The 11442-nt window shown below is 42.6% G+C and overlaps 1 protein-coding gene across 1 annotated transcript; it reads right to left on the bottom strand.

The window, feature by feature from the left end:
- Nucleotides 1-1582: 1582 nt before the first annotated feature.
- Nucleotides 1583-3011, bottom strand: LOC135498676 (ubiquinone/menaquinone biosynthesis C-methyltransferase UbiE-like). The gene has a single exon (XM_064789062.1). The coding sequence runs from the start codon at nt 2787-2789 to the stop codon at nt 1947-1949; it is 843 nt and encodes a 280-aa protein (XP_064645132.1). The 5' UTR covers nt 2790-3011; the 3' UTR covers nt 1583-1946.
- Nucleotides 3012-11442: the final 8431 nt, after the last annotated feature.

Genomic DNA, 11442 nt, shown 5'->3' with positions numbered 1-11442 from the left:
ACGGCAGAAGCACATGATAGAATCCTTTGGAGGATGATACGACTGACTCTGGGTTCGAGGATGCCTGCCTATTTGATATATTAAGGCGATGTTTTCATTTCAACGCCCAATCTTACTCGCTATCAGCGCCAGATGCCAAACATTCTCGAAAAACCAGAGTCGGTCCTATCCTCCTCCCATTGCACATGTTACACTAAAGCTCGGTCGTTAGTGCCGAGTTTTGGCCTGAAGTTCAGGATGGATGCCAAGCAAATTAAGCCAAACCTTTCTAAACATTGCCTACTGAAATGCTTACCTGAATGTGTAACAAGTATCTCACTCCTCTATTTTCAAACCATTCGGATGTCAAAGTCTGATTGGACATAGTCTTCACTACATCTTAAAACCAGCGGCATAAACCGGAGTGTCCGAAGAGATGGAATTTGACGACGCGATTACATAGTACCCCACGTGCCGTAACTCTAAGATTCACACATTGTGTATCTAGACTGTTCTCACCCGTGACATTCAGCCATTGTATAATCGTCTTAATTAAAGACAAAATCCATAAAAATAATAGTGTGATTAAGATGAGCAAGTTTCATTTAATCAAACGTGGTATATCGGCCAATGCATTTCAAATCAATACCTTTAAAAGCGCCAATTTGACAGAATACTGCGGCTGCAACGAATCCCTCACCATTCACAGATGAGGCCTAGGAGGAAACCTCATTCACAGTCGAGCTTGTGGCAACCTCATTCACATGCAAGGTTCTGTTTTCGATAGAGAATGTCCATTGTGATAAGAGCGGACTATATTTTGGAAACTTCTATGTCACTTCTGATAGTCTGCACTGTATCTGAACTCATTGCTGACAGGTGTAATTCTCTCTATATTTGATTCTAAAACATATAATTCCTCAATTTCGGAAAAAGGTGGGCTTGGGCCCTTTGAGTGATGCTTCACTCCTGTCAAGAGTGATAATCCATTCATTCTCACTCTAATCGAATGTATTCCACTCCAAAAAGAGTGCCCATTTCACTCAGAAGGATTGAATGTATGTTCACTCTATCTAAAGAGTGAAACTCACTCTAAAAGGATTGGTCCCTAACTACACTCTAAGGAAGAGTGAAATTTCACTCTTTTAGAGTGAAAATTCACTCCTGGACATTAAGAGAGTACACTCGAGGATCCGTTAGAATTCACTCTATGCAGACCACATCGTGCCCCTAGATTAGAGCATCCACAACCACGGTGGCAACAAGAGTCTTCGATATTCAGTTCCTTTGCTTTAAGCAAGACGTCGCTTTAGTTATCGTTGTGATGATATACATCCACATGCAGCCATGTGGGTTGAAATGGTACTCCTCCAGTGCAATATTGACAGTGTGGACGATATATTATACAACAAATTGTTCAACAAAAGCTACGTTTGCTCTTAGATGGACCAAAGTTTGTGTAACAAACTGTTTTTTCTTTGGTCAAAAGCGTAGTTTTTGTAACCATCTAAGTGTTAGTAACAAACCATGCTTCTGACAAGAGGTTTGCGCCTGACAAATACCTGCAGCAGTGGCGAAATATATCAAATTAAGAATCAACGGATGAAATTGAATAATTTGTTTAATCCTCGATCGTGCCCAGTACTTCAGGCTTCTGAGTGAGTAAAATCATCGGACATAATACATGACATCGCGATCGTAAAGCACGAGATTTAAGTTCTCCTGTCATAGCCAAGACGTCGCTTTGGTTGTATTTTTTGTAATAGTGGAGGTTTGTTAAATTCTGGCACGTTCTTGTTTTTTTCTTTAATTCTTGGTGCTTGCAGTATCGGTACTAACAAGTTTCTACATGATTTCTTGGTGCTTTTCAGTAGGCCTACTTAAAGTTTCTACATGATTTCTTGGTGCTTGCGTGCTTGCCATTATACTTATAAGTTGCTGCATGATTTATCAGTACTAATAGGTGTCTACATGATAGAGTTCGTTTGTGGCTTCGTTGCAAAGAAGAAGCATGATTGGCCGACTAAAACCCGTTCCCTGTCCATTTCTCTGACGTAATCCTTTAATTGACCAATCCGCTTCAACTCTGACAGGTTCTCCTGAATTTGTTTGAGCTCTTCCGGTGACGTCATACTAAAGAAGGAATGCGTGCTTCGGAACTCTTGTTTCAACGGGCCCTCCTCATCGAAGTAGACCTTAGGGGCGAGCAGCAGGTTAAGGGGCACCATGACTTGTTCATTGTCGTATCCTATACTCTTCAACGCCTCAAGATATATCTCTGTTTTGGGTAAACCGTCTTTGTAACGCTGCATTGGTGCTGGCAGGAACCGAGAAAACCAGAATCCTTTTTCAAACTGGTGGTTCATCAGGTTGAAGATAATCAACAACCCGCCTGGTTTGAGGACCCTGAAAGCTTCCGCCAGAGCTTTTGGGGCTTGCAGCTCCTCACCTGGTGACTCCAAATGATGCAGGACATTATTGAACATGACACAATCAAAGGAACTCGCCGGGAACGGAAGGGTAGGCAGGACGTGGTGCTTCGTCTCAGCAAGGCCTCGCCCCTCGCACTTTTTCTTAGCATGTGCCAGCATACCTTCGCTGCCGTCGAGTAACGTCACCTTACCAACGCCACGATCCAGCAACATTTTGGAATAGTTCCCCGTGCCGCAGCCGGCGTCAAGAACATGTATGTCCTTGAGAGGTATCTCCAGTCTGGTCAGCAGTGCACCGATGTAGTATTCCGCCCCAGTAGCCTCCCGACCGTAATCGTAGTTAGTCGAAACAGAGTTGTAGTCCGTGAATGTACTCATGTTGATATCCCCGAGTTCTTCCTGAATGCTAGACCTGGAAATATTGTCCGAATTGTTCCGTGTGCTTAGCTAGCTGAAAGTGTTAGTAGGCCACTGTAGTCGATTTATATGATCGTATAGACAGACGACGTGTCATGCAGCGGTCGCGATTGTTGATGCTTTCACGTGGTACTGATAAGTAAATTACTAGAACGGTCTTATATGTTTAGCATGCAAATGTAATGTGATACTTCATTATACATTGTAAAGGCCTATTGCATATTGCATATCAGATTCAATGAGATAATCACCTCTGTCACTCGAAGGTCAATGTATATCATTGTTTGCGCTACTATTAATATAAAGGCAGAGGTCAGCTGATCAACCGATTGATTAAACTTTTATTTTGTCATTCGCTTTACCCGTTAGAAAGGCAAACTAAGCCTTGTACCATATCATGGGCATACTAGTCACCAAGATATCGCCAAGTGGATCCTTTGTTTTTGCGTATAGTCCCCATTACAGTTTCTATACAGTGATAAATCTAGCTGTACTTTACCACTGCAGTTGACACGGTCCACAAGGAGCACTGGGGACATGTCCCCGGTCACGGTGCCGCGCCATATCTGAGAACAGTTGAGCACACGTTTCCTGAGGGGGTATTTTGAGGGATGATTGCATGTAATGATACATAATCACAGCCGACAACGACGAGTGTCAGTTGGTTTCCCGATGGATGCACGTGATCTGTTTACAAACACACAACCGGATATCCATGATGGCCGCCATGATTGCGTCACGTGATTAAGATTATGGATGATGGGAAAAATACCAGGAAAATTACGCTCCATCAAGTGTAGGTGATCTTAAGCTGCCATATTATACCTTGTTGATATGCCAGGAGAATTAAGAGAGTTGAATGATATTTCAATCTGAAGAGTAATCTGTTAAAATTCAGCATGTTTCTCGCAAGACATGATCATTTTTCAGGAGCAAGATATGTCATAAAAAAGACGCAGACGACAGAAGTGTCGAATTCTAGCTTCTGATCTAACTTTGAACATGAACGAAAATTCATTTCTAATCTATAGTACAGTTTGTCGTAAAAGTTTTGTCCGTATCGTTTCGGGCTCTGGATCACGAGCTATTGGTCTAATCAATATTACGCATGATCATCGGTGACCGATGCAGCGTTCAAGCCTAATCTAAGACTTCAGTAAAAGACAACAAAATCGTAAAATTGAGAAAAACCATAAGTGATCAAGTGAAAAGATGAAATATATAAAACACGGTACCGAAGAAAATTTCTACAGGTAGCCGTCTAACGGATCAAATGTATGTCTGTCAGAATTTAAAAAAGATAGATTTTCGATCGCTCCTCAGCGCGGTGACAGCACTGACAGTGGAGTGTCATAAAGCCTCGTGAAATTTATTTCAGATTTTGATTCCTGTACCAATTGTGCCCGCATGAAAAGCGTCTCAGTCTCAACTCGACACAATGTTATTTCAGAAGTTTTCTTTGTAAACAAAATCCAAACCAAAAAACCAACAGCATTGACATTTGGGATTCACATGTATTTTATTTGGCCAACTTTATACAGATAATTAACTACATGTACAAGAAAAAGTGAACAAGTAACGGCCAGGGACGCAGCCAAGATCAACAGTTAGATCCCATACGTCTGTGCTCTGCAGTTCCGTACAGTTCTCAACATACTGCCAAGAAAAAGAGAACAAGTAACGGCCAGGGACGCAGCCAAGATCAACAGTTAGATCCCATACGTCTGTGCTCTGCCGTACAGTTCTCAACATACTGCTAAGAAAAAGAGAACAAGTAACGGCCAGGGACGCAGCCAAGATCAACAGTTAGATCCCATACGTCTGTGCTCTGCAGTGCCGTACAGTTCTCAACATACTGCTAAGAAAAAGAGAACAAGTAACGGCCAGGGACGCAGCCAAGATCAACAGTTAGATCCCATACGTCTGTGCTCTGCCGTATACAGTTCTCAACATACTGCCAAGAAAAAGAGAACAAGTAACGGCCAGGGACGCAGCCAAGATCAACAGTTAGATCCCATACGTCTGTGCTCTGCCGTATACAGTTCTCAACATACTGCCAAGAAAAAGAGAACAAGTAACGGCCAGGGACGCAGCCAAGATCAACAGTTAGATCCCATACGTCTGTGCTCTGCAGTGCCGTACAGTTCTCAACATACTGCCAAGAAAAAGAGAACAAGTAACGGCCAGGGACGCAGCCAAGATCAACAGTTAGATCCCATACGGCTGTGCTCTGCAGTGCCGTACAGTTCTCAACATACTGCCAAGAAAAAGAGAACAAGTAACGGCCAGGGACGCAGCCAAGATCAACAGTTAGATCCCATACGTCTGTGCTCTGCAGTGCCGTACAGTTCTCAACATACTGCCAAGAAAAAGAGAACAAGTAACGGCCAGGGACGCAGCCAAGATCAACAGTTAGATCCCATACGTCTGTGCTCTGCCGTATACAGTTCTCAACATACTGCCAAGAAAAAGAGAACAAGTAACGGCCAGGGACGCAGCCAAGATCAACAGTTAGATCCCATACGTCTGTGCTCTGCAGTGCCGTACAGTTCTCAACATACTGCCAAGAAAAAGAGAACAAGTAACGGCCAGGGACGCAGCCAAGATCAACAGTTAGATCCCATACGGCTGTGCTCTGCAGTGCCGTACAGTTCTCAACATACTGCCAAGAAAAAGAGAACAAGTAACGGCCAGGGACGCAGCCAAGATCAACAGTTAGATCCCATACGTCTGTGCTCTGCAGTGCCGTACAGTTCTCAACATACTGCCAAGAAAAAGAGAACAAGTAACGGCCAGGGACGCAGCCAAGATCAACAGTTAGATCCCATACGTCTGTGCTCTGCCGTATACAGTTCTCAACATACTGCCAAGAAAAAGAGAACAAGTAACGGCCAGGGACGCAGCCAAGATCAACAGTTAGATCCCATACGGCTGTGCTCTGCCGTATACAGTTCTCAACATACTGCTAAGAAAAAGAGAACAAGTAACGGCCAGGGACGCAGCCAAGATCAACAGTTAGATCCCATACGGCTGTGCTCTGCCGTACAGTTCTCAACATACTGCCAAGAAAAAGAGAACAAGTAACGGCCAGGGACGCAGCCAAGATCAACAGTTAGATCCCATACGGCTGTGCTCTGCCGTACAGTTCTCAACATACTGCCAAGAAAAAGAGAACAAGTAACGGCCAGGAACGCAGACAAGATCAACAGTTAGATCCCATACGGCTGTGCTCTGCCGTATACAGTTCTCAACATACTGCCAAGAAAAAGAGAACAAGTAACGGCCAGGAACGCAGACAAGATCAACAGTTAGATCCCATACGTCTGTGCTCTGCCGTACAGTTCTCGACATCCTGCCAGCTCAGCCACAAAACTCAATCTGCATTTTAAGGTAAGTGAGTAGCGAAAAAGGTATAACCACCACGAGAGTAAAATTATTCGTTCTCAAGTTCAACTCAACTCTAGTCCAATTTTCAATGAACGAAAGGATCGAGTAGACCAAAAGGGTAACACGGTGACCGATTCTCAACTGTTTTAAAACCACACTATTGCTAAAGGATACGTTGAGATCAGTCAAAACTATAAGATACTGAAAACAGAGTAGCGGCATCATAATGGTATCATTACCTAATGAATCTCCCTCCAATCTTCCTCAATCATCTATAATCAACTCTTGCGTCTCCATTATGAGACGTCAGATTATGTCTCGTCGAGTGGGACAAGCTTGAAATAATTACCGCAATCATAGAGATAGGATGAATCCAGACAAGGGAAGAATTAACTTAACCCTGAAGGAAGAATACAGAAATCTTTATATTTAGTAAGCTTCGTTCATTTCATAAGAATTTAGTTACTGAAAGAATTGGACATTTTCTCTCAATGCTAACTGTAACAGCCTCGCTTTGCAGTCAATGCAAGTAAACTGTAGCATTGTTGTTTAAAAATATCTGTTCATTGAAGAATGACTCTAGGGTTGCCTTTCAAGAGTGATCTGCAAAGGAACACACCAGAAGCGTGGGAATTTTACCTTTTGAAGCTTGAATTATTAAAGAAGTCAAATCCACATAACGAGTATCAGACCATTCGTTCATATTTGTCATGCAATCCTCAGCGAAAACATCACAATGAAAGCTTTGTTTGAGCACCAAGAAGGAGGAAGAAGAGGAAGAAGAGACAGACCATACATGTATGTATAGACCCAGTGCAACCACAAGAAGGAAACTAAGAAGGTACAGTACAAGCTCTCTATTGCGGACAACCATGGGACAGGGCGTTGGTGTCCGTAATGTAGAGGTGTCCTTTATAGGGCGGTTATGCCATTATTGTCCAAAAGGTGTATTCATGTGTATAAACACGGGAGTCGTGAAGCCTGCATATTCCATATTCCATTTAGTTTGTAAAAAAAATGGATTCATGTGTATGAACGTCGAAGGTCGTGAAGCCTACATATTACATATTCCATTGAGTTGTATAAATATTAACTACTTCAAATAATTTGCCATTTATATATTCGAACTTGAAATTAGTTAATAGCATCATAAAAAATACTTAAAAACGAGACAAGCACTTTTCTCGCCCTCGTCACTGACTGGTCAGAGCAGAAACAAAACACCAGACGTAGATGAGCTCGTTACAAGAAGGAAATAGGTTGTCCATTGCTCAAAGACTCGAATCACTTCGACAGCCTAGAAAAACCCCACGAAGGTAGCTTGATCAGTGACCTAGATACATGTATATGATACTAAGGGTGTTCATTGCGAGGGGCCTACCATTTGTGGTAAAAGGGTGTAAGCCTACATTTTGGTGAAATAGACACTTCTGATACGACTAACTACTGATGTTCCTCCGGTGGTGCTGCATTTTATATCAAGTGGTACGCGTACGGAGATACAGGCATTCATTTTCTTACTTCGGTATCAATAGTAGATTAGCTTTTTCCGTTAATTGTCACATCACTGCCTAAGTAAGCATATTTGGTACACCGCACGGCATTTAGACCAATACAATTGCTTTACATTTCAATCATGAATGGAGTATACCTGTGGAGCGCTCATGGTCCATCTGAATCTATGTTTAATATCAAAGTGCAAGTTAAATCACATTGTAGGAAATTAAGTTAACGGTTTATCAATCGTTGTCGTCCTCAGTTTGTGACCTTAGTGTGACTGTTGACGCGCAGGCGATAGCTACCAGATAGGTACAAGAGGAAATCAACCTATTTCCGGGCTCAATATCACCCAGGGTTTATCTGTCAGGTAACCAAGGACGAACGCCATTTTCCAATTTTATCCATTTCTGAATTTAATTTTCAATATTATTAAGGTACCGTTTCTTAATAGCATTGGGTTCTTGACGGGTGAGTCCACACCTTCATTTAACTTCGTGAGACAGTTTGACGGTAAGTATTATTGAAGGGTTACGCCGTTCTTTATAAGTGGTGGTGCAGGAAAATAGAAATGCAGTCATATACAATGCCGTAGTGCAATGATAATGCTTTGCTGAAACCGGCACATGGTATTTGTATATCCGTCTACACAACGGATTGAATAATTTCCATTTACCCCAGTCAGTAACTGCAAGCCCCTCTTGACCAACACCCCCGCCAACATCACCAAGCCACACTGTAATAAATTGTCCATCAGTGGGCCATCGAGGCGACCATCAGGCTGGATGAAGATCGATGACTGATACAGGTGCTTGAGACAATGATAGGGTAGGGCTGATTACCTCATTATGGCTATCATAGCTCGGGGATCTATATACTCGTTCCATGGAGAGGCTCCACTGATCGGTAACCAAGTATTATGGGTTTACTGGAGAACATGCTCTATGTTCTGGCGACTTACTGCCCGGCCACATCAAAAGGATCACGTTCACTCCCATCAGGCCACGAGGCGCATGGCGTAACCACCAAACAGTAAAAGCCCGGGAGTCCGCCATTTTTCCCTTTCGCTTAGTACATACGTCATCGGCCCTGTCTCTTTTTCCATTGTCATAAGAACTAACCCTCGTCTACGGGACGAGGAGCTTGTTTCTTTCGACATACAGGAAAGATGCGGTCGCTCGGTAATGAGAATTGATGTTCTTTCGACGGATGATACATTTCTTACGCGTCCGCCGTGTTTCTTTCGCTAACATACGAAGTGTTACCCATTCGAGCGTTAACCACTCATAATGAGAAGAGGCCTATAAAAATACCGCAAAACAACTGCCTCTTCCGCTGTATTACTTTAAAAGAAAGTGCATTCGGCCATCACAGGCAATTTTGATAGCTTGGTTGATAGTTTTACAAAGTGCCTTATCATCAACCACACAGGAATGAATAAATTCGACAAAGCAACAACTTCCTTTTAACCATTTAAATCATTTTAGATACCTTTTGGATGCAAACCACTCCATTTTCCATTCTTTCAGCTGCAGTCATCATAGCTGGTGGTCACTGGTTTCAAAATAGGTCCAGATGAATATTGCCGTTATTTCCTAAACGCCGACTCCCAACGCCATGCTAGTTTTTGCTACACACGTTTTCGTGTCCTAGCCCTCAATGCATTTCTCTTTATTTAAAAACATCAGATTTTCGCACAATATGTTTTTTTTGATAGTATTCAACCTTTGGGCCATAAGAAAAACATGCTAATCTACTGAAATGATAAAAATGTTTATGTAAGGTTTAGCCTCTGCACTCTTTACTTGTTCTATTAAAAAGAAAGTTCTATGAAGTGGCATTCGTCTTGCTGTTAAATCTCCTCCATCAAGGGGTGGATATTGGATGTGCTCCTGTACCCCTGCTGAAGATCATCGTAATAACCAGGCTAAACTACCCGATCAATCAAGCAGGCATGGGCGATGGGGACACCATTTGTCATTTCACGTCGTCATCATATCGGCGAACAATGCATAGAACCAAAAGAATACTCGCCAGGCTAAAAGTTAATTGGGTTATCCTGGGCGCGTTTTTAAAATATTCCCATCCGAGGTCCACATGACTGAGTTAGTAAATTGGCTAACCATGGTTGGATTATGAAATTGACTTACTTTATGTATATTGAAATAATGGAAACTTGGAAATTTCCGCGTAACTTTTGGAAGAATTGCGCCGAGCAGATTTATGATAACCCGTATCTGGCTGACCAAAGAACCAGGGCGACATATTTAAGATCAATCTTATACCTATCGCACATTCAACTCCGCTACCCAGGAAGCAATCAACCAGCAGGGTCGTATATCTATCATCTCTATTACCAGAGATAATAACGTTAACTGGTGGTTATAGCAAGTTATTAATAAGTGCAAGATTGTTTCTATCAAAATAGGGCCCCGGGCTAAAAAACATATTGGCAACGTGTCACTATGACAACGATCACGGTTCGTCAGGCAAACAGCCCTGATCCTAGATGTGGTGGAGTTAAGTCATTCTATGCTGGAGTTGAAATGTACAACGGTTGTTCGAGCCGGTGGCAGATTGAAACCAACACATTTTCACAAAGGGTTAAAACTCTAAAAGACAAGTAGTTGAAATGAACAACAGACATTTTGTTAAAATTTTGGACAACGCCTAACCTTTCAGATACGTTACTGCGTATCCACAGAAAGTAGACCAGAAATATAACATCACAAGTAAGTATTGACAGCAATGAAAAGCTCATCCACTTCTAATCAATCACCTCCCCGGTTTTTTTTTGGAAACGTAGTGCCATATCCTGTATTCGAGGTGGTTTCATTGTCCACCCCTAACCAAGACTCTCACGTCATTCTATCACCCGTTTGTATGATATTATAGTAAGACAAGAATTCCCTATTTACCAGGGACACCGCGCGCTTCGATGACTTGATTAAAGTCACGCCAAGCGTTGCTCAAGCGTCCAGTGGATGGCAGAGACGGGCGTGATAGTAAATCACCTCTCTCTCGGACCACGATCAAAATCTGAAGGCGAATAATTGATCACTGCAGGCAACATATTAACAGAATAAGGGCGTAACACTGAACAGAAAAATTACGACCCAACTGAAGAACCACTCATGTGTTATCAGAAGACGCCAACGTTGCAAGCGGGTATTTTTTTATCATCAGATAACAACTGGGGTCGAATGAGAAGAGAGGGCGTAACACTCGGCAAAACAACTACAACCCAAACAAACTGAAGAACCCCAAATCTAACATCGAAAGACGCCAACCGACCGGCGGGTACTTTTCATTTACCAAATAAGTGCTGTCGTATGAGACGAGCTCATTGGGAAAAACACTCGTGTGGTAACCTGTCGGCACCTCTTTTTAGGATCTCTATGAACCAACCAGTTTCTCTAATGATCTTTCTTTTCTTCAAGCGACTTGTTTGCCGACAACGAAGGATCTGTTTTATTCAAAGTTAATGAAGGCACTAGCTTTATTTGCTCGGGTACCTGTGCCTGAGAGACAGCGCCAAGCGATGATCACTTCCAATTCAGTCTCTACAGCATGCTGAATGCCGTTACCGCAGTTCAAAGGTATTGACTTTACTTTGCTGGGAGTCGTGAAAAACCCGACATCAGATTACAAATACCGCATCAAAAACTGCCCGAAAAGACGTCAATCTCATTGTCCTATTTTAAGCGGGACATTCTTCACTGCTGCTGGA

The sequence above is a fragment of the Lineus longissimus genome, chromosome 1 (assembly GCF_910592395.1).
Source record: "Lineus longissimus chromosome 1, tnLinLong1.2, whole genome shotgun sequence".
Classification (NCBI taxonomy): Eukaryota; Metazoa; Nemertea; class Pilidiophora; order Heteronemertea; family Lineidae; genus Lineus; species Lineus longissimus.
This window is presented reverse-complemented; position numbering and strand designations above follow the sequence as displayed.

Bases quoted from the DNA above. Each gene is read 5' to 3' on its own strand.
- LOC135498676 (XM_064789062.1), bottom strand. From the start codon at position 2,789: ATGAGTACATTCACGGACTACAACTCTGTTTCGACTAACTACGATTAC.